This window comes from Callithrix jacchus, chromosome 11 (assembly GCF_049354715.1).
Source record: "Callithrix jacchus isolate 240 chromosome 11, calJac240_pri, whole genome shotgun sequence".
NCBI lineage: Eukaryota > Metazoa > Chordata > Mammalia > Primates > Cebidae > Callithrix > Callithrix jacchus.
The window spans coordinates 104,736,216-104,762,142 of NC_133512.1; the positions used below are offsets into that span (position 1 = coordinate 104,736,216).

General features: G+C 39.1%; 1 protein-coding gene and 1 gene segment (V, D, J or C); both read right to left on the reverse strand.

The window, feature by feature from the left end:
- Positions 1-16,143, reverse strand: part of LOC144578430 (T cell receptor beta constant 1-like) — a 48,588-nt gene extending 32,445 nt beyond the window's left edge. The window contains 1 exon segment of the C gene segment in view: positions 15,853-16,143. Coding sequence covers positions 15,853-16,102 — 250 coding nt within the window.
- A 1,701-nt stretch (positions 16,144-17,844) lies between these two features.
- Positions 17,845-23,965, reverse strand: LOC144578242 (uncharacterized). Its single transcript, XM_078341988.1, has 2 exons — positions 23,819-23,965; positions 17,845-21,525 (listed from the first exon to the last, which is right to left on the reverse strand). Exons 1-2 carry the CDS (start codon positions 23,963-23,965, stop codon positions 20,971-20,973), a joined length of 702 nt encoding a protein of 233 aa, XP_078198114.1. The 3' UTR covers positions 17,845-20,970.
- Between the last annotated feature and the right edge of the window lie 1,962 nt (positions 23,966-25,927).

Sequence of the window (25,927 nt, forward strand, 5' to 3'; positions counted from 1 at the left end):
CTTTTCCCCTCACCTACCTTATTTGTCAATTCACACATTAAATGCGTTGTCTCTTATATCTCTTTCCTTGTTTCAGTTATCATAGTCATAACTATTTTTTTGGTCTTTGTTTAATTCCTGGACACTTGCAATATGGTTTTTTAAAATTTCAACTTTTATTGTAGATACAAGGGTATATATGCAGGTTTGTTACATGGGCATATTGCACCCAGGTAGTGAGCCAATGAAAGCAACAAGCCCAAGAGGAAAGAGTTAAGTCTTTAATTACCTCCTTCAATAGTGTAAGCAAGAGTCTAAAGGTAGAGAAATCACTGACTCCCCCCATTCCATTTTTCCCCATGGAAACAGCACTGGTCAAGGGTTAGCTGGATTAGTACATTAGACATGTTGGGGGCCTTGCAAGGCAAAAGTAAAAACTCAGTGGGTACTGAGAGTGGAGAAAAGTGTCTTTAAGCCTCTCTCTTCCTCTCCTATTAGGAGGCCTTGACAGAGGTACCTGCAGAAGACCTCTGCATAGGCCTTGAGTAAAGAGACCTAAGAATGAAGGATCCTGAGCTGGGAATATAAACATGCACAAGGGCGTGACCAACCAGGGGGCCTTGACTGCAACTCCCTTCAAAGACTGCAGTGTATTAGCTGTGCACCGAGTCTGGGGTGGGCAGAACAGCCTCCCATACCCTGTAAGCCTGCCAGCTAAAGCCTTTGTAATTAATAACCTACGGCCTGAAACATCATACATAAGCTTCTAACCAAGAGTGAGACCGCTTATAAATTCTTTGTGTGTTCATATACCTTCTAGATTAGCTTTTCAGTTTCTTAGAAAACAAAAACCGTTGGGATAACAATTGAGATTTTAATGACTGTAGATAAAATTTAGAGAGTAATCATTTTAACATATTTAGTCTTTTTTAAAATTCCCACTTTTATTTTAGATACAGGGGGTATATACGAAGGTTTGTTACATGGGTATATTGCATCCAGGCAGTGAACATAGTACCCAAAAGGTAGTTTGTCAACCCATGTCCACCTCTCTGTCTCTGCCCTCAAGTAGCACTCAGTCTCAATGGTTCCCATGTTTATGTTCATGTGTGCTCAATGTTCAGTTCTCACAAGTGAGAACATGTAATATTTGGTTTTCTTTTTCTGCATTAATTTACTTAGGACTATGGACTTCAGCTTTATTCATGTTGCTGCAAACAACTTGATTTCAATCTTTTTTAGGGCTGTGTAGTATTCCATGGTGTCTATGTTTCTTCATCCAATCTGTCATTGATGGGCACCTCACTTGATTACATGTTTTTGCTATTGTGAATAGGATGCTGATGAACATATGAGTGCATGTGTCCTTTGATATAATGATCTGGTTACCTTTGGATATATAACCAATAATGGGACTGCTAAGTGGAATAGTAGCTCTGTTTTAAATTATTTGAGAAATCTCCAAACTGCTTTCCTCAGTGCCTGAATTAATTTGCATTTCCACCAATAGTGTATAAGCATTCCCTTTTCTCAGCAGCCTCATCAGCATCTGTGGTTTTTTGACTTTTTAATAATCCCACTCTGACTGGTGTGAGAATAGTATTATTAAAATGAGATGTATGATATCTCATTGTGGTTTTGATTTGAATTTCTCTGATGATTAGTGATGATAAGCATTTTTTTTCACGTGTTTGTTAGCCTCTGTCTTCTTTTGAGAAGTGTGAGTTCATGTCTGTATTCACCTGTTGTTGCATTGCTATAAAGAAATACACAAGACTGGGTAATTAATAAAGAAAAGAGGTTTAATTGGCTCATGGTTCTGTAGGCTCTATAGGAAGCATAATGCTGGCATCTGCTCCTGGAGAGGCCTTAGGAAACTTACAATCACGGCAGAAGGCAATGCGGCAGCAGGCACATCACATGGCCGGAGCAGGAGCAAGAGCAAAAGGTGGGGGGAGGGGTGCCACATGCTTTAACACAGTCATATCTCCTGAGAATTCACTCAGTATCTGAAGGACAGAACTTCCCCCCACGATCCAGTCACCTTCCACCAGACCCTACCTCTAACACTGGGGATTACAATTCAACATGAGATATGGGGAGGGACAATAGCCAAACTACGTTGATGTCCTTTGCCCATTTTTGATGTTCTTTTGTTGTTGTTGTTGCTTCTTGTTGAGTTGTTGAAGCTCCTTATACCAGAATGTATTAGACCTTTGTCAGATGCATACTTTGCAAATATTTTCTCCCATCCTGTAGGTTGTCTGTTTACTTGATAGTTTCTTTTGCGATATAGAAGCTTTTTAGTTAATTAGATCCCACCTGTCTATTTTTTGTTTTTGTAGCTATTGCTTTTGGGGACCTGGCCAAAAATTAATTGCCAAGGCTGATGTGGACAGGGATATTTCCTAGGATTTCTTCTAGGATTTTATAGTTTGAAGTATTACATTTAAATATTTAATCCATCTTGAGTTAATTTTTGTATAAGATAAAAAGTACGAGTCTAGTTTTATTCTTCTGTATGTGGCTATCCAGCTATACTAGCACTATTTATTGAACAGAGTCCTCTACCCATTGGTTTTGTCAGCCTTGTAAAAAATTAGATGATTGTAGGTAGTTGTGGCTTTATTTCTGAGTTTTCTACTCATTTTATTCTGTTTCATTAGTCTATGTGTTTGCTTTTGTACCAGTACCATTCTGTTTTGGTTACTGTAGCCTTATAGTATAGTTTGAAGTTGTGTAGTGTGATGCCTGTAGCTTTGTTCTTTTTGCCTAGAATTGCTTTGGCTATTTTGGCTGTTTTTTGGTTCCGTATGAATTTTAGAATAGTGTTTTTTTCCTTAACACTATGAAAAAATGACACTGGTAGTTTGATAGGAATAATGTTGAGTCTATAAATTCCTTGGGGTAGTATGGTCATTTTAATGATACTGATCCTTCCAATCAATGAGCATGGAATATTTTTTCTGTTTATTTGTGTGGTCTCTGATTTCTTTCAGCAGTGTTTTGTAATTCTCCATGTAGAGATATTTCACTTCTTTAGTTAGTTGTATTCCTAGGTATTTCATTTTTTTGTGTGTGCCCATTGTAAATTCTTGATTTGACTTTCAATCAGGGCATTATTGGTGAATAGAAATACTACTAATTTTGTACATTGATTTTTGTATCCTGAAACCTTGCTAAAATTGTTTCTTTGTTCCAGTAGCCTTTTGGCAGAGTCTTTAGGGTTTTCTAAGTATAAAATCATATCATCAGTGAAGAGAGATGGTTTGACTTCCTCTTTTTCTATTTGGATGCCTTTTATTTCTTTCTCTTGCCCATTTGCTCTGGCCAGGCCTTCCACTACTGTGTTGAATATAAATGGTGAGACTGGTCATTCTCATCTTATTCCAGTTCTCAAGGGGAATGTTTCCAACTTTTGCCTATTCGGTATGATGTTGGCTGTGGGTTTGTCTAAGAAGGCACTAATTCTTTCGAGGTATGTTCCTTTGATGTCTATTGTGATAAGGATTTTTATCATGAAAGGAATGTTGGATTTTGTCAAAAGCTTTTTCTGCATTTATCGAGGTGATCACATGGTTTTTGCTTTTTAATTCTGTTTATGTGGTGAACCACATTTATTGATGCGTGTACACTGAACCACCCTAGCATCACAGGAATAAAGACTGCTTGATTGTGGTGAATTACCTTTATGATGTGCTGCTGGATTCAGTTGCTAGTATTTTGTTGAGGATTTTTATATCTGTGTTTATCTTGGATATTGGCCTGAAGTTTTCTTTTTTTGTCATATCTCTGCCAGATTTTGGTATTAGGCATCTAGCTTCACAGAATGAGTTAGGGAGGAGTTACTCCTCCTCAACTTTTTTGGCATAGTTTCAGTAGGGTTGGTACCAGTTTTGTTTATACATCTTGTAGAATTTGGCTGTAAATCTGTCTGGTCCAGGGCTCTTTTTGGTTGGTAGGTTTTCTTTATTATTGATTCAATTTCATAGTTCAATATTGGTCTATTCAGTATTTCAATTTCTTTCTAATTCCGTCTTGGGAGATTGCATGTTTCCAGGAATGTATCTGTCTCCTCTAGATTTTCTAATCTGTGTGCATAACATTTTTCATAGTATTCTCTGGGGATCTGTTGAATTTTTGTGGGATCATTTATAATGTCTGTCATCTTTGTCATTTATGAGTGCACTTATTTAGATATGCTCTTTTTCTTCTTTGTTAATCTAGCTAATGGTCTGTCAATCTTGCTTTTTTCTTTTTTTTTTTTTTTGAAAACCCAACTCTTGGCTTCATTGATATTTAGTATGGATTTTTGCATCTCAATTTCATTAAGTTCTTCTCTAATTTTAGTTGTTTCTTTACTTCTGCTAGTTTTGGGGATGGTTTGTTCTTTTTTTTTTTTTCTAATTCCTTTAGGTACAAGATTATATTGTTAATTTGTAATCTTTCTGACTTCTTGATGAAGGTATTTAGGGGTATAAACTTTTCTCCTAACATTGCATTAGCTGCATCCCAGAGATTTTGGTCAGTTGTGTCTCTATTTTCATTAATTTCAAAGAATTTCTACATTTCTGCCTGAATTTCAAAGTTCACCCAGGAGTTATCTATGAGTAACTTATTTAGTTTCTATGTATTTGTGTAGCTTTGCAAGATCTTTTGATATTGGTCTATTTTTCTTGCAGTATGGTCTGAGAGGGTGCTTGAGATGATTTCAATTTTTTTATTTTATTAAAACTTGCTTTATGACTGAAGGCATGGTTAATCTTAGAATATGTTCTGTGTGCAAATAAGGACAATATATATTCTGTGGTTGTTGGGTGAAGTGTTCTGTATTTGTCTATTAATTTCAATTGGTCAAGTGTTGAGTTTAAGTCCAGCATTTCCTTGTTAGTTTCCTGCCTTAATAATCTGTCTAACACTGTCAGTGGGGTGTTGAAGTTTCCCACTACTATTGTTTGGTTGCCTAAATCTTTTCGTAGGCCAAGAAGAGCTTATTTTATGGATATGGGTGCTCCAATGTTGTGTGCATATATATTTAGGATTGTTAGGTCTTCTTACTGGATTGTACTCTTTATTATTATAGTAATGCTCTTCATTGTTTAAAGTCTGTTTTATCTGATATAAGAATAGCAACTTCTGTCCTTTTTTGCATTTGCATGGTAGATATTTTTCCCTCTTTTTATTTTGAGCATGTGGGTGTTGTTACATGTGAGAGGGGTCTCATGAAGGCAATGATGGTTGGGCCTTGTGTTTTTATCCAGTTTGCCACCCTATGTCTTTTAAGCAGATGTTTAGCCCATTTATATTCAAGATTATAAATAGATTGGTATGTGTTGTTTTGATCTCGTATCTGTGTTGTTAGCTGGTTGTTACATAGACTTGATAGCAGAGTTACTTTATAGTGCCTGTGGGCTATGGAGTAAGTGTTTTATGGCAGCAGGTTCTTTAGATTCCATATTTAGACTCATTTAATGACTTCTTGTAAGGATGATCTACTTAAAAAAAAATCCCTCAGCATTTGCTTGTCTAAGACGTTTTTAAATTCTCCTTTATTTATGAAGCTTAGTTTGGCAGGATATAACATTTTTAGTTGAATTTGTTTTCAGGATGCTGAAAATAGGCCCCAATTTCTTCTGGCTCATAGTTTTCTGCTGAGAAGTCTGCTGCTAGCCTGATGGGGTTTTCTCTGTGTGTAACTTGATCCTTTACTCTAGCTGCCTTTATAATTTTTTTTCTTTTATACTGACCTTGATGAATCTGATGACTATGTGTCTTGGGGATAGTTGTCATGTAAGGTAATTAACCAGGGTTCTCTTTATTTATTGGAATTGAATTTCAACCTCTCAGCAAGATTAGGCAATTTTTTGGTGTTTTTCAAAATATTTTTGAAACTGCTTACTCTTTCTCCTTCTATTTCAGGAATGGTAATGGGTCATAGATTTGGTATCTTTACATAAATCTATATTTCTTAGAGATTTTTAATTTTTTTAAAATTTTTACCTAAGTTTATTCAAAGAACTGGTCTTCAAGCTCTGAGATTCGTTTTTCAGCTTTGTCTATTCTGCTGTTAATACTTCTTATTGCATTATTAAATTCTTGCAGTAAATTTTTGAGCTCTAGAAATTTATTTTCATTATTTCTTAAAATGGCTATTTCATGTTTTAGTTCTTGGATGATTTTGCTGGGTTGCTTGGATTCCTTGGATTGAGTTTCAACTTTCTTCTGAGTATCAATAAGCTTCCTTTCCACCTAGATTCTGAATTTTGCGTTTGTCATTTCAGCCATTTCAGACTGGTTAAGAACCATTTCTAGTGAGCTAGTGACCCATTTGGATGTAAGGGGATGCTGTGGTGTTTTGAACTGCCAGAGTTCTTGTGCTGATTCTTTTTCATCTGGTTGGGTTGATGTTCCTTTAATTGAGGTGTAAGTTGAATAGGGTTGATATGCTTCATTTCTGGATGCTTTCTGAGGGCGAGGGCTTTGTACAGAATCCATACGTGTGGGAGAATTCTTGCACCTGGTTTCACATCCTGCATATATAAGCAGGATAATTTTTAGTGTTGTAGTTTGTGCTGCTGTGATCCAGTAGATGGCGAATAAGAGTAATGGCCAGTAGTTAGACTAATATCCAGCTTGTGTGGCTCTTGTACTTTCTTGTTCATAGGCATGCTCTGAGGTGGGTGGGGGAGAGAGATGGCCCCTTCACCAGGTTTGCTTCTAGCACTTGTGGGGAGCCACCTCCAATCCCTGGCACTGCACCTGCATTTCTTTTGTTAGGTGTTCTAGGTTGCAGGAGACTCCTGAGGCAGAGGCTGCAGCAATCCCTGGACATGATTTATATTTCCGTATTTTAAAACTGTCTTTCATTTTCTTTAGCAATTACCTTTAGTTTTCTGTTTACAGGTCTTGCATGTCTTTTGCTAAATTTAAATGTTCTATTTTTTTTAACTTAAATTCAAGTTTTAAAGTTGAATTATCTAATCGTTTACCATTAGCATACAAAATATAATTGATGGTTGTATATTGCAATAAATTTATGTATGAATTTATTAATTTGACAATTAATATATAGTTTTCTTTTAATATTTGCATGTAAGTAGTCCTTTCATCTCTAGAAAAGTTTTTTCTTATCTTTCCGATCTTTAGCTTTTTAGTATTTTTCTTGTCTATATGCATTAGCACAATATGAAATAGGAGTGGTAAGAGTGAACATTATTGACTTGTTTATAATCTTGAACAAGTTTCATATTTAAGAAATAAAAATGAGAAGACATTTAATATTTCTGTCATTAAGTGTGACATAAGTTGTTGGTTTCTTTTGGGTGCTTTTATTAGATTGAAGAAGTCTCCTTTTTCTAATTTTCTGAGCGTTTTTGTCATAAAGGGGTTTGGAATTTTACCAAATTTTTTTTCTATCTGTAAGTACAATCAAATAGATTTTTAAAAATGTGTTAATAAGGTGAAATACATTGATTAATTCTTTAATATTAGATCAAAGTTGCTTCTAGAATAGACTATTTAAATATTTGAATAATGTTTTTGGATTCTGTTATGATTTTTATTTGTTGGCTTTTTGCTATACTTCTTTAATATTTTTAGGGCTGTTCTAGAAAATAAAGTATGATACATTTAAAACCATTTGTCTTCTTAGTGTATTGTAGAAGTACACCTAAAATATAAGAAATTGGCAACTAATAGATCTCTTTTCCCTACTTTCATCCTTTAAGTTTTAGTAACATTCTGTATTGTATATATATTTTATATATCCTATAATATAATGATGAAGTTTTGCTTTAACTAGTCTTACATATTGTGTAGAATTTTTAAGACTCTTTAATATCTGACTACATTTCAGTGCTTCTTTTGTTCTTCATTTCTTCCTCATAATCCAAGCTTATATCTGATATTATTTCTTTTTTACCAAAGAGAGTTTCATTGCCAGTTACTATCCTGTAATTCTATTGTCAATGAATATTTTAATTTTTATTTATCTTCAGATAACTTTACTGTGGTATTTTCATTTTTGCTGAATAATTTTATATCAAATTCTGGTTGACTTTTTCTGTTTCTTGTAGCACTTTAAAGCTACAGTTCCCTTCTCTTCTGGCATCCACTTTAAAAAAAAATTATCATTATTCATGTCTTTGTTCCTGGTATGTATAATTTTTTGTCTGGCTGTTTGAAGATTTTGTCTTCTTTTCTAGTTTTTTACAATTTGTGATGTGCCTAGGTAGGTTTTTCTACAGATTTTTTTTTCTGAAGCTTTTATGTCTTCCAATATTTTTTAAATTAGGCTGGTTTATAAAATATTGTTTTTGATTCATGCTTTTTATATCTCCTATTCTTTCACTCTTACTCCAATTATACACATTTTATACCTTCTGATATTTTTCTAAAGATCACTGAGGCTATTAATATTTTCATAATTTTTTATCCTGTTCTCTAGATTTTGTAATTTCTATAGATATAACGTCAAGTTCCTGAATTTTTCTTCTGCTGTCTCTAACCTGCTAGAAATTTTATTTAGTGAGATTTTATTTCATTTTCAAATGTTGCAGTTTTAATTTTAAATTTTTTAGTTATTTTTTATAGTTTTCATTATTGTTATAAACATTCTTATTTTATTCATTATAAGAACATTTTCATTTATATTTTTAAACATGATTATAATAGCTAATTTAAATTTCAGTCTACTAATTCCAGCATCCAGGAAAACTCAAAATTTGTATCCACTAATGGCCTCTTCATTCAAATTAGGTCATGTTATTTCTTCTCTTCATATAACTAGTAATTTTTGCACTGTATCTTAGACATTGTCAATGATATATGTAGATTTTGTTTTATCCTTCTAAGGATGGCTGGATTTTTGTTTTAACAGGCATTTAACTTGGTTTGATTTATACTTCAAATTCTATTTCCTATAGCAGGCAACAGCCGAAATCTCTATGCAGTTATTGTAGGTTTAGCATGGCTGATTACAATATTCCTCTTACATGCATAGTTTAGGCATCAACCAGAGATTCAAACAGAGTTTGTACGGAGAACATTGGGTTGTTCTTTTTTGAACTTTCCTTTTCTTCAATATCTTTTCTAATTCTACAGCTGGATTTTAAATAGGTTTCTATTTGACTGGGACCTACCTTCCAGCAAAAACTACAAAAGCAGAAAACTTAACAGGAAATGTTGACTTCCCTGTAGTTTCTACCTGCTATCTGGTTGCTTTGCTGTGTCTTAAGGTAGGCTTTAAAAATGTTTATCCTGAGTTTATATTTGTTATTTGTGGGAGGGTGGGTCTTATAAAATTATAATTAATTATTACCAGAACTGCATCAATCTTTTAAATGGCTTGGAAAAGTCAGCAGATTTTTGTCTTTTGGTTTCTAGTATATTTGATATTGCTGAATAATCTAGATTCTTTTTAGTGGGATCACCTTCTTCATGATGGATCTGGAGTTTTGATAGGCCATGCAAATTCATGCTAGAAAATTGTGGATGAGTTACTCAGATGTATCATGTAATAGATCCATAGTCTTCATTTTGGCACTGTTTGAAAATGCAACCCTGGAATCCTTCTGCTTTAGTCTGGACCAATTAGTTCCACTGCCCAGCTTTTATCCTGGCACTTTTCTTTGTTGTTTTTCTGAATTAGATTTTCTACTTCCTGGATACTATTTTTTTTTTTCTTTTTGGTTTGCTTTCTCTGTTTGCTGAGATACACTACCCAGAATTTTCTAAAAAAGCCTGAGATGGAGGTAAAAATTTTGGACCCTAACATAATTTAAAATGTCTTTTTTTGCATTTTATTAATATCTTGTTAGTAGAGAAATCTAAGATTAAGATGATTTTCTATCAGAATTTTATACATACTTCTTGCACCTTTTTCAAAGAATTCAGTGTTGCTGTTTAGAACTGTGATGTCATTCTACTTTTGCATTTATTTATGGCTTTTCTCTAAGTATAATTTTGATTTTTAACATTTTCTTTGCCTTTTGTAGTTTAAAATCATTTAATCCCCAGTGTTCTAACATCATGAAGCTATGCCTTAGTTTCAGTTGTTTTACATTAATCATCCAACAACAGGCATTTTAAAATATGGGGCTTATGTTTTTTCATTTCTCAGAACTAATTTTTATGGTATTATTTCTCTGACAATTAAAAAACTTGTTTTAATGTAATTTCTCTTGGACATCCATTGACTCTCCTGTGTTCATCCTTCAAGTCACTTGTATTTTCTTTTATGTTTTCTGTTATTTAACTTCTTGAACTTTTTGTTCTATTTTCTGGGATGTTATATTTAGTTTTCTTTTGACTCTTATTTAAAAAATTTATTTTGGCTTTCTTAAAGTACATTCACATATATATTCTTATTTATCTTATTCTGTTTTAAGGATGACATATTTCTTATATCTGTCTGGGATAGAAAGAAGCATTTACATGATTGTTACTTAGAACTCCACTTTTTTTCTTTATTTTATATGCTTGCCTCAATTTTCTTTGTTCCCACTCTTTAATTTCCTTTTTTGTTTCTTGATTTTTATTTTCCTTTCTCTTCTTTCTTTTAATGTCTGTCTCCTTTCTTTTGCTTTGTATCTTACAAATGTTAGAAACTTTGTATACTAGTCATCTTTGATTGTATATTGATTTTTAAGAGGAAAGCACTAAAAACCTGACTGGGAAGCCTGGTAATATGGATGGTACTTGTATGCTAGGAGATTATACTTGAAGAGATTTGGTGGGGAACCAGTCATTTTGTAAGGAACACTGAAATATCAGTATTTGTAAGTCTCTTTTCTATGGGTGCTCAATTTCTTCAAATAAAAAAATATTATTATGTTACTGTGGGTATAGTTACCTAGTTGTTCTGTGCCAAAGGCAGTGGAGAGGTGTTGAGAGTTAATTCTTTATGCATCTCTGACATTCCTGCACATCTTATATCAAGTTTTCATTTGGGCTACCTTGTCAAGAATGTTTGTATAGCAATCAGCCTGGAAGATAGAGAAAACATCTCCTCCTGTATCTGTTTGCTATAAAACATAATAAACATAATGCACCCCTGTGAGACAAAGATTGATCAGGTTTGGGAAAAGCCACAGCATCCAGAAGCTGCTCTGCGTCACTGTTGGGAAACTGAGTAGAGGGGCAGGCACAGGTTACTTATAGACATATGAAGCTCATGCTGCCTGCTGTATTGAGAGTGTTAAAAATACTTTGTCTGTGATTCAGTAGTCTCTTGTCTTCTGCTAGCATTCATGGAATGGAATGTTGTCGAGCTAACCTCCTAGCTTACAAGTATCATTAGTCAATTATCCAGTTTCTCTTGTTGAGAACTGTTAATGGTATGAGATTTTACATCTATAAATAAAATATAGATGTAAAATATTATATATATATAATATTATTCTCTTTGTATTTAGCCCCTTGTCTCTTATCACTCTTGATATGCCATGTAATTCCAGGGCTCGAGATCTTCTTATTTAGTTTCTTAGAATAAACTTTTAGTTTCCTGTCAGAAAGGGGAATGTTGGCTACTAGCATTTGATGTATTGCTTAGATGGTCTGTGAAGGGTGAGGGTAAGGGATTTCTGTTTAATTTATAAACTAGTCATCTATAACTCAATTTTCTGCTTTGGGTATCAACTATACACACTCTCTCTGATCATAATTTTTAATAAATAAAATGGAAGAGAGAGTATAATCAAAATTTGAAGAAGGGCAAATACAGCTTTAATATTCAGATAAGAGCACGTAATAGTTATATACCTAGAAACTATAAGTTAGCAAATTTATCATCAGCTCTCTTCTTACCCTACCACCCTACACATGCATAAAATATAACTGATCATTAAATATATAGATTTATAAGCATTTGGAAAGCAGAATGGCAATAATTAAGAAGTAATATGGCTTCATTGAGGGCAATGTCTTCTGAACACTAATCTATTATTTTTAGACAAGAATGTAATATATGAGTACATCACGTCAGAGCATCCCAAACCATGAGTTCTAACATTACCATGTAACAATTTGTCTGTCTAATGTTACCATTAATAGACTGTAATTATTGGCTTCTTATGTTAGACAGGCAGCTGTATGGTGTCTGGTGATGTGTATCTCATCCAAGATACTTCACTGCACATTTTCAATATATGCTATGTGATATGGTCTGCCTGTGTCCCCATCCAAATCTCAACTTGAATTATATCTCCCAGAATTCCCATGTGCTGTGGGAGGCACCCAGGGGGAGGTAATTGAATCATGGCGACCTGTCTTTCCCATGCTATTCCCATGATAGTAAGTCTCCTGAGATATGATGGGTTTATCAGAGGTTTCCACTTTTGCTTCTTTCTCGTTTTTCTCTTGCCACCACCATATAATAAGTGCCTTTCACCTCCTGCTGTGATTCTGAGGCCTCCCAAGCCATGTACTGTGAGTCCAATTAAACTTTTTTTCTTCCCAGTCACAGATATATCTTTATCAGCAGCATGAAAATGGACTAACACAGTAAATTGGTACCAGTAGAGTGGGATGTTGCTGAAAAGATACCCAAAAATGTGGAAGTAACTTTGAAACTGGGTAACAGGCAGAGGTTGGAACAGTTTGGAGGACTCAGAAGAGGACACGAACATGTGGGAAAGTTTAGAACAACGTAGAGAATTGTTGAATGGCTTTGACAAAAATGCTGATAGTGATATGAGCAATAAGGTCCAGGCTGAGGTGGTTTCACGTGAAGATGAGAAAGTTGTTGGGAACTGGAGCAAAGGTGACCTTCATTACGTTTTAGCAAAGAGACTGGTGGCATTTTGTCCCCACCCTAGAGATTTATGGAACTTTGAACTTGAGAGAGATGATTTAGAGTATCTGGCAGAAGAAATTTCTAAGCAGCAAAGCATTCAAAAAGTCACTTGGGTGCTATTAAAAGCATTCCATTTTAAAAGGGAAACAGAACATTAAAGTCCAGAAAATTTGCAGCCCGATAATGCAGCAGAAAAAAAAAAACCCATTTTCTGAGGAGAAATTCAAGCCAGCTACAGAAATTTGCGTAAGTAGCAAGAAGCCTTATGGTAATCCCCTAGACCATGGGGAAAATGTCTCCAGGCCATGTCAGAGACCTTCATGGCGGCTCCTCCCATTACAGCCCTGGAGGCCCAGGAGGAAAAAGTGCTTTTGTGGGCCAGGCCCAAGGTGTCCATGCTGTGTGCAGCTTAGGGACTTGGTGCCTTGTGTCCCAGCCACTCCAGCCATGGAGGAAAGGGGCCAACATAGAACTCAGGCTGTGGCTTTAGAGGGTGGAAGCCTTGGCACCTTTCATGTGGTGTTGAGCCTGTGGGTGCATAGAAGTCAAGAATTGGGGTTTGGGAACCTCCGCCTGGATATTGAAGGATGTGTGGAAATGCCCAGGCAAAAGTTTGCTGCAGGGCCGGGGCTCTCATGGAGAACCTCTGTTAGGGCAGTGCAGAATAGAAATGTGAGATTGGAGCCCCCACACAGAGTTCCTACTGGGGTACTGCCTAGTAGTGCTGTGAGAAGAGAGCCACTGTCCTCCAGACCCCAGGATGGTAGATCCACCAACAGCTTGCACATTGTACCTGGAAAAGCCACAGACCCTCAATGCCAGCCCTTGAAAGCAGCTGGGAGGGAGGTTGAACTCTGCAAAGCCACAGGAGTGGAGCTGCCTAGGACCATGGGTACCCACCTCTTGCATCAGCGTGACCTGAATTTCAGACCTGGAGTCAAACGAGATCATTTTGGAGCTTTAAAGTTTGGCTGCCCTGCTGGATTTTGGACTTTCATGGGGGTGGTAATTTGGCCAATTTCTTCCATTTGGAATGGCTGTATTTACCTAATCCCGGTACCTCCATTGTATCTAGGAAGTAACTAGCTTGCTTCTGATTTTACAGGCTCATAGGAAGAAGGGACTTGCCTTGTCTCAGATGAGACTTTGGACTGTGGACTTTTGGGTTAATGCTGAAATAAGACCTTGGGGGACTCTTGAGAAGGCATGATTGGTTTTGAAACATGAGGACGTGAGATTTGGAGAGGATGGGGCAGAATGATGTGGCTTGGCTGTGTGCCCACCCAAAACATTACTTGCATTGTATCTCCCAGAATTCCCACATGTTGTGGGAGGGACTCAAGGGAAGGTAATTGAATCATGCTTTCTCATACTATTCTCATGGTAGCGAATTTGACTCTGATTATCAAGATGAAAATAAAATATAAAAACTGTTCTTGGAGTTATTTCTAAACAGAACTTATCTCCAATCCTAATGTGACAGAAATATATATAATAATCAGTATTCGATAATTTTTCATGGGGGAAAATTGCAAAGCACAGAACAACAGAAATCGGAACATCACGTTCCACACAAAAACATTGCCTTTCTCTACAGATCTTCTTGCCATCCTTGTCACTGGTGAGCAGCAAAAGTTGCAATGACCCATTGGGTTTTGTTTCTTTGATGTTGGTGGTAATGCTCTTGGGGAAGTCTATTCCAGACAGGCAAAGAGGTGTGACATCTCAGAGCATGGATGACCTCACAGACGTTGCTGCCCTGGGTCGTGATGCTTTTTCAGCATCCTTTTAATCAGTGTCAGTCTGAAGCTTGTATGGCTAAGCAAGTGCTCAGAATTCTCCTTCCTGAACAGGATGTAGTAGTTAAGCACTGTAATTTTTAGAAGGTGGTGAAAGAATTTCTTCTATCAAACCTTGTGTGTTATCTCATGGTAAATGCTGCAGCCTCAAGCACCGCTAGCTTGTATCCTTGGGGCAAAAGAGAAAGGATTTAATGATATTTTAGGAAGATGTGCTTTCTCCGTTCTGGATTTGACCTCAGCCAGGAGAATTGTGATTCCTGCCTTTTCTCAGAGAAAGAATCTCCCTCTTCATTCCTGTAGAATCTCTCACGGAAACATTATTTCTTCCTTTCAGTAGTTTCTCTTCCCTCATTTACTTGTATTCAAAATCAGCTCAAGTCCTATTCCATACAAACATAATCTGGAATAGTAATACATATTGATTTAATTTTTTCTCTGACTTCTTCCACTTAAAAATTTAGCACTGAATCAAAACACATTTTCATATGCCTGTTTTGTCTTGCCAATAATAATTGTGCAAGTTCTCTGCAGTTTGGGATTTCTAATACCCTTTACATTTACTTGTATTTCCAAAGCACTGTTAATTTTTACTGGCAGAAGAGTATGTGTTTTATTCTTAAAAACTGACAAATACACACTTTTTCCAGAAGATAGTGAGTACAGTTATAGCCTAATTCCTCCACCTTCTGCAGCATAGTTTGATCAGAATTTTTCCCAGAAAAATAAAATTGATCAGAGAACCTGAAGGAAGATTTGCTTTAATCAGTTTTTCTCTTTCTAAATTGAATAACAGAATTCAAATTCCATAAACTTTCTCTTGAATCAGCACATGGACAGGAAGAATCATCTAAAGAATTTAGAATATGTTAATGTCCTCTAGTGAAGTATCAACCAAGAGTAAAACACTAAGCAAAGTAGAAAATGCACAGTAAGAGAGACAAGGATAGAAAAGGGAAGGTAACATTAATTAAAGAAATGGTAGAACCGGGCTAAGTGTGAATATGCGAGAGGACTTATCCTCCTTGTTGGGACTCGGGAATTTACAACACATTGGATTGGGAGGACTAAATCTAGAACAGTCCCTGACTTGTAAAGGGGTGAGAAATCATATCTCATTTTCTCCTTGCAAAGAAGGGTGCTTACGGAGCTAGTTTCTCCTTAGAGGTCCCTTGTTTCTGTTGAGCACGAATGTGCCGTTGGGGCCAGCGCCAGTCCTGAGTTAGGGCCTCTTCTCTCTGATGTCTGCTTTTTGTGCAGAAAGGATGTGGCTGTGCTGCGCTGTGGATAAGCTGCTGGCACAGAGGTACACAGATGTCTGGCTGGTGCTGGCAGACCCCAGAATCAGGGAGAACTGCTCCTTCTTCTCTCTAGAGACATTGTACCCATCAGGAACATCTCCTTTTTCATAGTTTTTAATATCATATGAGAAATAGATCAGCCGTAGCCCCAGACCTGGGTCTTGTCGGTACCAGAACATTCTTCCATGGTCCATATCCTGGACACATTCCAGAAAAACTTTCTCTCCCATTTTTTTGACTAGATATCTCGGGTTCTGGGTTACTTTCACTTCCACGAGGCCTGTGAGAGACAGATAGCAAGGGTGAAAAAAAAAAAAAGGCCACCAGGAAGCATGAGGAGAAAAATAGCTTTGAATACAAGGCTTCAAAATAGTAGGACAGGGGTTGCCATCAGCTCCCCAGACCCCGCTACTCCCAGGACTCACCTATTTCCAGGAAACAAAAGGCCACACTACAGAGAAGCCTGATTCCCATGGCTGTTTTGAAGAAAGAATAGGTCTTCTCCAAGGACGAGGCTGTGGGTTGATGGTCTGTGATGTCATTGTCCCAGCCCACACTCATAACCCCTCAGGCATTGTCTAGACTAGAAAGGGTATAGAGGTGCTAGAGAGTGAAGGGCATCCCTTGTTCTCAGGGAATTGTCACTCTGCGTGTGTGTGTGGGTGTGGGTGTGTGTATAGAAAAGCGTTAACACAGCGGGCCTGAGACCACTCTCCTTAGAAGGTCCAGCTTGCATGGTTGGCTCTTGATTTGCATCTGTGAACTTGAATTTGGGGAGTGTTCCCACCATCGGTAACTGGTAAGCGTGGCTTACTGTGCCTAGACTGCTTGCACAAACCATGTGGATTAGGCCAAACACCTGTTCCACTTCAAGTCTGAAATTCTGCTGCATGATAGGCAGAGGGTGCTGATGTGATCAGCTGAATTATTTTGTGAGGGTTGCCATAAGTCACCCCAGACTGGGTCGTTTAAACAACAGAAATTTATTTCTCACACTTCTGGAGAGAAAATAGATGTCCAAGAGTGGGGTGTCAGGAGGGTTGGTTTCTTGTGAAGCCTCTCTCCTTGGCTTGTAGATGGCTTCCCCTTGTGCCTGCACATTGCCGTCCCTCTGTGCATGTTTGTGTCCTAATATCCTCTTATAAGGATACCAGTCATGTTAGTGAAGACCTCATTTAACCTTGACCACCTCTGTAAAATCCTTATCTCCAAACATAGCCATATTCTCAAGCACTGGAGGTTATAATTTCAACACGTCGATATTTAATGACACAATTCAGCTCCTAACACCAGCCACCAAAAGTTCTGGAGGTGCTGAGTCTCTAATGAGCTTCCCTGGGCAGAAATATTGTTCTTACGTTGCTGCATTTTCAGTGTTGGGATGAGACTGTGCTCTCTCGGCAAGCAGAGAACATGAGGAAGTCTCATGTGAATTTCTCCAAACTCTACCATGTCTTTGTTCCTTGTGATCATAGCATTCTTACTACATCCTTGTAACACATCTTTGCTATAGGTACAAGGGCACGCCGAGTCCCATGAATCCTGCTGGTGAGTCTCAGTCTTTGAAAGTGAAGGTAATTTTTTTTTCCTGAGCAACTGTGATTAGGAAAACCTTACCATTCTCTGTCTGTCTGTCTGTCTGTCTGTCTGTCTGTCTGTCTCTCTCTCTCTCTCTCCTTTTCTCACTTTAAAAATATGCTTTCTTGACAGCAGTCTTAGTTTCTCATACAATATACTTAATAATTACTATAAGTTGCATATTGGTTAGAAGGGCAGGCTTTGGAACTATGCTGCCTGGGTTTGAACCTGGTTCAAATCCACATGTGTAGGTTCATGTGAGTGCTCACATGTGTAGGTTTACCTGATGGGGTTGGGGAGATGGTGGTGGACCAATAATGGGGTGGTAGCTGTAGACGTTTAGCCCCAGGTGCAAGCCATAAAGGGTGCAAAGCATTTGAAAATAATCATAAAATCCAAGTGAAATGATTTTGCTTTTATTATCACCACGTGCCAGAAATTCTAAACAGTTTTGGTGATAAAAGACTCCTTCAATGCAACATCTGTCCTTCTGTGATAGGCTTATTTCACTTAGCATCATGTCAAACACATAGAAGCAGAGAGTAGAAGGATGATTGCCAGGAAAATGGGAGACGGTGGTGTTGGGTTGCCATTCAACTGGTGTAAAATTTCAATTATACAAGATAGTTACATTCTAGAAATCTGCTATACAACATTACCCCTAGAGTTAACAATATCATACTGCACACTAGTTTTGTTTAAAGGTTAGATTTCATGCTAAGCGTTATTCCCACAGTACAAAGAAATCTCACCAAGTAATTCTGGTACACATCGAGAACCACTGATCAAAACGAAAGGGTCAGATACAACTGTCAGTGCAATGCTTATACTACATTTTTCAGTAGTATTTTCCTTGTGGTTGTTTTGCTAACATTTTTCCTTAAAACATTCTAATGGTCTAAACACTCTTTGAAACTGTATCTATGCACGATACACATCAATCATAGTCACACAATAGTTTTTAAGTTGTTTGCAATAATATAAAATAGTTATAATTATGACTATATTCCTCAGCTTTGACATTACTGCGAACATCTAATATCTAATCCAACAGACTTGGCCTTACCATAAATCAAGCATACTGGCACAGCGACCCAACACAAACACCCTTTGAACTTCAGTTTCACTAGACTATTTGCTTACACAGAGTTTTACACCTGTAAACATTCTTATCTTTATTACAGTTTTTTTTTTTTTTAATTTTACAAGACACGAAGTCTCAAAGCTTCTACTGGCAAAATCTGTAAGTGCATAGTGTAGTCTGACCTACTTAAATGAAAAGTATTAGACTAAGATTCAAATTGTCTCCGGCACACAGGTGAACATAAAGGGGACCTGGAGAGGATCCCTGAAGACTGTCTGTAGAATGCAGCCTTCTCTAGTAGGTAGTGTGAGGGGGCACTGGATTGATGCAGGTAAGTTCTAATGAAGAGCCCAGGCTGAGGAAGCCCTACTGAGGAGACAGCAAATGAGAACGAAGGGAAAGAGGACACTGACAGCTCAGTCTACAGGTGTGTTGTTACTGGGGTTGGACTTTTTTTTTTTTTTTTTTTTTGAGATGGAGTCTCAGCCTGTCACCCAGGCTGAATGGCTCGATCTCGGCTCACTGCAACCTCTGCCTCCTAGGTTCAACCGAGTCACCTGCCTCAGCCTCTCAAGCAGCTGGGATTACAGGTGAGCGCCACCATGCCTGGCCAATTTTTTGTATCTTTAGTAGAGACGAGGTTTCACCATGTTGGCCAGGCCGGTCTCAAACTCCTGACCTCGTGATCCACCTGCCTCAGTCTCCCAAAGTCCTGGGATTACAGGCATGAGCCACTGCACCTGGCCAGGGACAAACTTTTACAGAACAGGGCACTCAGAGCTCTGAAGTCTCAGTGCAAGGAGCTGGGAAAGGCTCCTGAGTGCTTCTGTGATGGCAGAGGCTTCCTCTGGTGAGGGCAGGCTCAGGAAGGTTAGACCATCTCTTCCTGTGGCAGCCTTTTCTGTGCAGAAAGGAAGTGGCCGTGCAGTGCTGCAGTTAACTGATGGCAGTGTCTGCAAAAGGATGGAGGTCTGGAGGTTGTAAGAAATGCTCAGTCTTATCTCAAGAGACACAAGTCTATTAGAGACTTTCTAATTGTTTGTTCTCTAAGCACCAACTGAGAAATAGATTACTTGTAGCTTCATTCCTGGCTCTTGTCTGGCTCAGCACATATAGGTCATAAAACACATTCTGGTTGTATTAGAAAACTTTCTTTTTTGACTCTGAAACTTGATAAACTGAAATTTCAGTGACACCAGCATTCATGGACATTGTGGATAAAAAGAGAGAATGTGGGAAATATACTGATGTGTAACCACCAGGAAAAGGCTTAATGCAGGGTCTAGCAAACCAGGCTCAAGGACATCATACCTCTACCCATGACCTACCTATTCCAAGGGGACAAAAAGCTATAGAACAGAGACATCAACAGCTGGTGAGTTCACAGTGGTGTCTCGGTGTTGGTGTTAGCTCTGTTCAGGCTGTTACAAGAACCCACAGCAGAGAAACAACGCAGTCAGTGATTCAAGGAAATAGTCTTGGAGGAAATGACTTCTAAATTGGTCTATGAAGGAGAATTTCCCCTGATCCTGGAGTTGCCCAGTCCCAACCAGACCTCTCTGCATGTCTGCACCAGGAGTTTCTTCAAAGGGCTGCACAGCCGGCTGCTCTCTGCACAAAAAGGGAAGCTGCAAGAACAGATGAACACCAGACATAGAAATGATATTCTAGGTAGAGTGACCATTGCAGATGAAGATCCAGAAGTGAGTCAGCAGTGGACGTATTTGGGGACCTGTGAGAAGTGGAAAATTTCTGGAGTAGATGCAGGCAGTTGTCGTACTTGAAGGATAGGGGAAGTCAGTGTTAGACTGGTGGGTGGATAGGCAAAGGTCACATCATGGAGGGGGCTGAGAGACTTGCAAACTAAGATGAATTTGAGACTTTAGCTAGTTAATAGAAATAAGCCAAAGGGTTTTAAGCTTGAGGGAGTGTTTGTGGGTGGGGGCAGGTCACAAGCTTGCAGGTAGGGTGGCTGCTTGACAGGTGGCTAAAGGAATCCAGGTGAGATCAGTGAAGTTAGGAAAGTTAGTAAAATTTGTGATGAATTTAGTACTTAGAGAAATGCAGGATGGGGTGGTGGATTCGGTGTGGAAGGGGAAAGTCAGAGAGACAGTGAAGATCAGTCCTGCGGCTCTGGCTTGGGCATTTGGACGGATGGCAGGACCATCCGCTGAAAGGAAGAAAATAGGAGGTGTTGGATTTTGTCAATAATCCAAAACATGGTGTTCCTCCAAGTGACAAAACCTCCTGAATAGGACCTGGAATACAGGACTGAATATTATTGAGAGCCATTAGATTGGAAATGGAGTCTTCAGTTTGGGCAATAGCTTAGTCAAATTTAAAGATTTAAGCTCCACAAGAAGAAAGGATTGGAGAGTACCCTGGCACTAGGCCTAACGCAGTTAGCTTGTCCTGCTGAACCTTGAAAGCTCATTGCTACAGCAGGTAGAGGATGGACCCCTGGTTCCGCAGAGCAGCTGCACTGCAGAGTCCCTGAGGCTGGGGAGTGGGGAAGAGCTTCTGTGGGATGATGGAGGAAGTTTTTCCTGCTGGTCGGAGAGGGGTCTCCTGCAGGAGGAGTCTCCTTGTTCTTGCAGCTGCCCTCCGTTTTTGTGCAGAGAGCAGCTGGCCGTGCAGCACTGTGGATAAACTGCTGGCGCAGAGGTACAGAGAAGTCTGGTGGGGGCCGGGCGACTCCACGATCAGGGGGAAGTTCCTCTTCTCTTTTCGAGAGACACTGTACCCTTCAGGAACATCTCCCTTATCAACCAGATCAACATTATTTGAATAGTCGATCTGCCTTAGGCCGAGCCCTGGGTCTTGTCGATACCAGGACATATAATCATGGTTCATATTCTGAGAACAAGTCACCGTCAACTTCTTTCCAGTCACTGTGATGAGGTATCTTGGGTTCTGGGTCACTTGGGCTTCCAAGGGGCCTGTAAAGGAAGGGGACAGAGTTAGAGGCAGAGCTGAAGGGGATCTCCAATGCTGAAGACTTTAGGAGATGCCTTGGGCTGAGATCTACAAAACAAGGCCAAGAGTTGCCCATGTGTTCTGGGACTCACCTGCTCCTAGGAGCCAAAAGACCACATAGCCAAGGAGCTGGGGGCCCATGGCATCATCAGACAGGTGTCTGCCAGTTCTGGGGGCTCCAGTTGGTTTCTGTAATGTCTCCACCTCTTCAGCTATTTGGGCCTCAGAGACATTTTCAGGAGAGAAACCACTCCCACTGCAGCTCAGAGGGCTGAAGTGTACAAAGGCAGCACAGCCGACTCAGGCTGGGGACATCTGTGATCAGTGTCATTTTCCTTAATCTGTGTGAGGCTGCTTCTTTTTATATATGTGCCACATTTTCTTATTAATACAGTCCTGTACAAATTGTCAAATATTTGTGTATTTTGAATCTCAGGGTATAAAGTGGTATAACACATTCGATTATCACTTAGAAGTGTGAGAACATAAAGCTTATGCTATCAAAAGCTACATCGTCTTTTTTTTTTTTTTGAGACAGAGTCTTGCTCTGTCACCCAGGCTGCAGTGCGGTGGTGTGATCTTGACTCGCTACAACCTCCGCCTCCCAAGTTCAAGCAATTCTCCTGGCTCAGCTTCCTGAGTAGCTGGGATTACATGAAAGCTGCATTATCATATTTTTTGAAGTCATTTCTACTCTGGCAGAAAAAAATCCAAATATATCCCTGACTTCATTTATCCACTGGTATAGATTTTTAGTCACTATCTTTTAAAAGAGTCTATGGTATAAAATCTCAGATTCACATCATGAATTATTCTGCTAGTCTACACGCTGTTTAAAATCCAAGACACACAGCTTCTTTGATCTTCAGCAAAATTGACTTAGTCATTGTCGCTAGAGCTAGCAGCTGCTTCCACCAACGATGTCATCTGGAGCACCTTTCTTCTTTTCTCCTTCTCTCTTCTTCCCCAGAAGAAGCTGGTGAAAGACAGATGCAACATCTGCTCCCTGCAATAACCTCGGAGTCTCTCACCAGCCAGCTCAGCTTCCTGCCTGCTTTCGGTATGAGCTTTGCTTTCTTGCTGCACATGGAAGGTTTCTGTCCCTGGATATTGTGTCATAGGCCGGCAGTGTTTGAGCCCAGAGTGTCGAGCTCCTCTTAGTTCTTCCAGAAGCTGCTGGTACTGCTCTCTTTTCAGCCTAAGTATGTTCTTCCTGCACCGAGGTGTCTTTCCTAGAGTTCCCCAGAACGTCTTGCACCTGAAACACCTTTGAGCTTTTCTTAATTCTTTAAATGAAGGTATATACTTACAGTGCTCATTGTGATTTCTGACACATGTATACCTTTGACTCCTCGTGCTTTGCAGGAACCAATGTATTTTTGGATGGTAGAATGGAAGGAGGCTACCCCATTCTTTCCAATTGCTTCCTACCACAGGTAGAGCCTCACAGAACCCATCATTGTTTTGCCAAATCATTATCATCTCCAGACAAAAAGGGCCCCCCTCCCAGTTTTCAGGGCTACCCTCAAACCTCAGAGATGAGTTCCTTGCCCCTAGACTCCTTCCTGGTGAAAGGTGTAGCTCTAACAGTTTCCATTCCATGCACTGAGGATGGAGTAATTCTTATCAGGACCTTACCTCTGATCTAAGGAGTATTCTCTCTTTTTCTATTTCTGCACCACTCCTTTCTATAGGGAATATAGGGAGAGAGCTTGGCTCTACTTCAGCTATAGGTGTTTGCATTGTCCTGGCAAATCCTCCGTATCCTAGCTGTGAGCTCAGGTGTTCTCAAGACAGGGAAAACAGCTTTCATTCTAAAAGCCCACCGCAAATAAATAGTTTCATGTTACTTAGTAAACTTTGCCATCCCAAAGAGCAAAACCTTTCACAATTTACTTGCATCCGCATAGCTAAGCTCACTCTTAGTGGACGTTGGATTTCCCCACATTCTGTGGTTTCAGAGTTGAAAGGTACATAATTACACTTCAGAGTATTATAATTTTCCCAATCTCTTTTCCTATTATTAAGATTTAGGAGGTAGCTAATTCTATATTCTGTCCCTCTACTAACTAATTCACTCTCCTCAGCTACATGGCTTCTCCCTCTCTGTTCCTTTGACTATGAGGCTATTCTGTTCTCTCTTCCTTTTCTACATTAACCAAAGGCACTAAAATGCTGCTGTTAACCCGAGGCCCCAATAGCCTGACAGCAGCAGCCACTGTTTGACTTTCTCACCCCTCCTCCCTGCGACATTCCCTTTGGTCTTGTCTACCCAATTCCACCACATTTAAGAATTTTGGAAACTTACTCTATTCCACTTCCCTAATGTAGGGCAGACTCCTGTGTTCCTAACAGCAGGAATGGAAAGCAAACAGAACCCTCTAGACAGCTGGGCACTCGGAAACATCTCCCTTTGTCTTTGCATTTTAATGGAAAGCATTTCATTCTCCGCCATGCCATCCCTTCCTCTCCTGCATACTTTTTCCGTGTTTGCTCTCTTCCTTCTCCTTTTAGAGACTGCTTATTCACCCATCTGGGGCAACAGTATCCTGACAAAAGTAATTAGGCTCACACCTACTAAACTGATGAACTGCTTCTTAAAAACCCTTGTAAGAGAACCTATGCTTTGTCCCTTTAAATATATAGCAATCTTTTTTTTTCCACATGATTTTGAGCCCAGGTATTCTGTAGAATTCTCACCACCTTCAGATTCTATTTCACTGATGCTCGGGCCGTTTCAGTTCTGAGAAAGTCACTCCAGTCCATGTGTTTTCTTGTACTATATGATAACTTTTGGAAGACCCCAATGAGAGATATTTATAATTATGGTTTTTTAAAATTGATAATACAGTATTCCATTTTATCAACTTTCCCTCCCACCATTATCTGCATTTTAATGTTTCTATTACAGGAATATGTTAGTTAGTGCCCTCTAGTGGAATATCGCAGTGGTTGGCAGAATGGTCTCTCAAAGATGTCCAAGTGCTGATCATCACTGCAACCTGTTAACTGTGTTCAGTTAGATCTCAAATGGGAATTAAGGCTGCAGGTGCAATTAGGACTGCTAATGAGCTGACCTTGTGATAGGAAGCGTTTCCTGGATTATCCAGGTGGATCCAATTAATTACGCACGTCCTTAAACGTGGAGAACCTTTCCCGGCAGTGTTTAGAGGGAGCTGTAAGTAAGTATGGAAGTAGGGTCAGAGCAACAGAACACGCTGCTTTTGAAGATAGAGAAAGCAAGCAACAAGGTAAGAAAATTGGTTCTCCCTTAGAGCCTTCAGAAAGGAAAGCAGATCTGCCGGCACCTTGGTATGGGCTGGGTGAGACCTATGTTGGTTTCTGAAGTATAGAACTGTAAGATGATACATTTGTATTGTTTTAAGCTGCCAAATGGGTGGTAATTTGTATAGTAGCAACAGAAAGCTAATACAACCACGAGACCAAAAATCTGTGGCCAAATGTGTGAGAGTAATTAGAATGAGAACAGTAAAGGAACGAGTATTATCAGAGTGCAGAGTCTCTGGGGCATCCTGAGTGTATGTGGGGGCTCATAGGGCAGGTCGCTGCGCCCCTGGGCTTTGACATATCCACTCGGTGAGGACGTGGCTGCCCTGATAGACTGCTGCTGCGGAGGGATACAGATGTCTGGTTAGTGCTGGATGATTTAAGAGTTGGGGAAGATGATTAGTTTTTCCTTTTTTTGGTTGGAATGACTATGCTGACTCAGGGCATCTTTTTCAAAGCTGCCAACTTCAGAGGAGTAATTAATAGACTAAATTTATCCCGAGCCCTGGATCTTATGGATTCCAGAACGTTTGGTCTGGTTGATAATCTGAAAACATTCCGTTACAAGTTTCCTGCTTCTCTGACCAGGTTTATCAGCACTGCACAGCCAGCTGCCCTCTGCAGAAAGAGGGCAGCTGCAAGAACAGATGAATACCAGAGAGAGAAATGGTATCCTAGTTAGAGTGACCGTTGTAGATGAAGATGCAAGAGTGAGTCAGCAGTGGAGACATATTTGGGGACCTTCGAGAAGTGGTGATACTTTGTTACTCAGGGTCTGCGCTACTTTGACATTCATGAGCCCTTAGAAAAAGGATGCAGAAAGTGACAACATAGCCCACCAAGAACCCCATGTGAAAGCCATGTGGAAGAGCCTGTTCCCAGAGCCTGGACACACCAGGACCGTGATGTTCCCATGTGCTTTCTGAGAATACCTGCCCCTGTGAGCCACAGGCCACACACAGATGAGTGCCCCAACAGCTTTTCTCCAGATTAGGTCTTTTCCTCACAGAGTCTTAGGAAGACATGCACTTCAGTTCTAGAAGAAATTGTTTTTTTCTGTTCTACATATTTTCTAACACAGTTTTGTTCTCCAAAAGACATCTTTTAAAATTTGTCAAGTTGGTTTCTT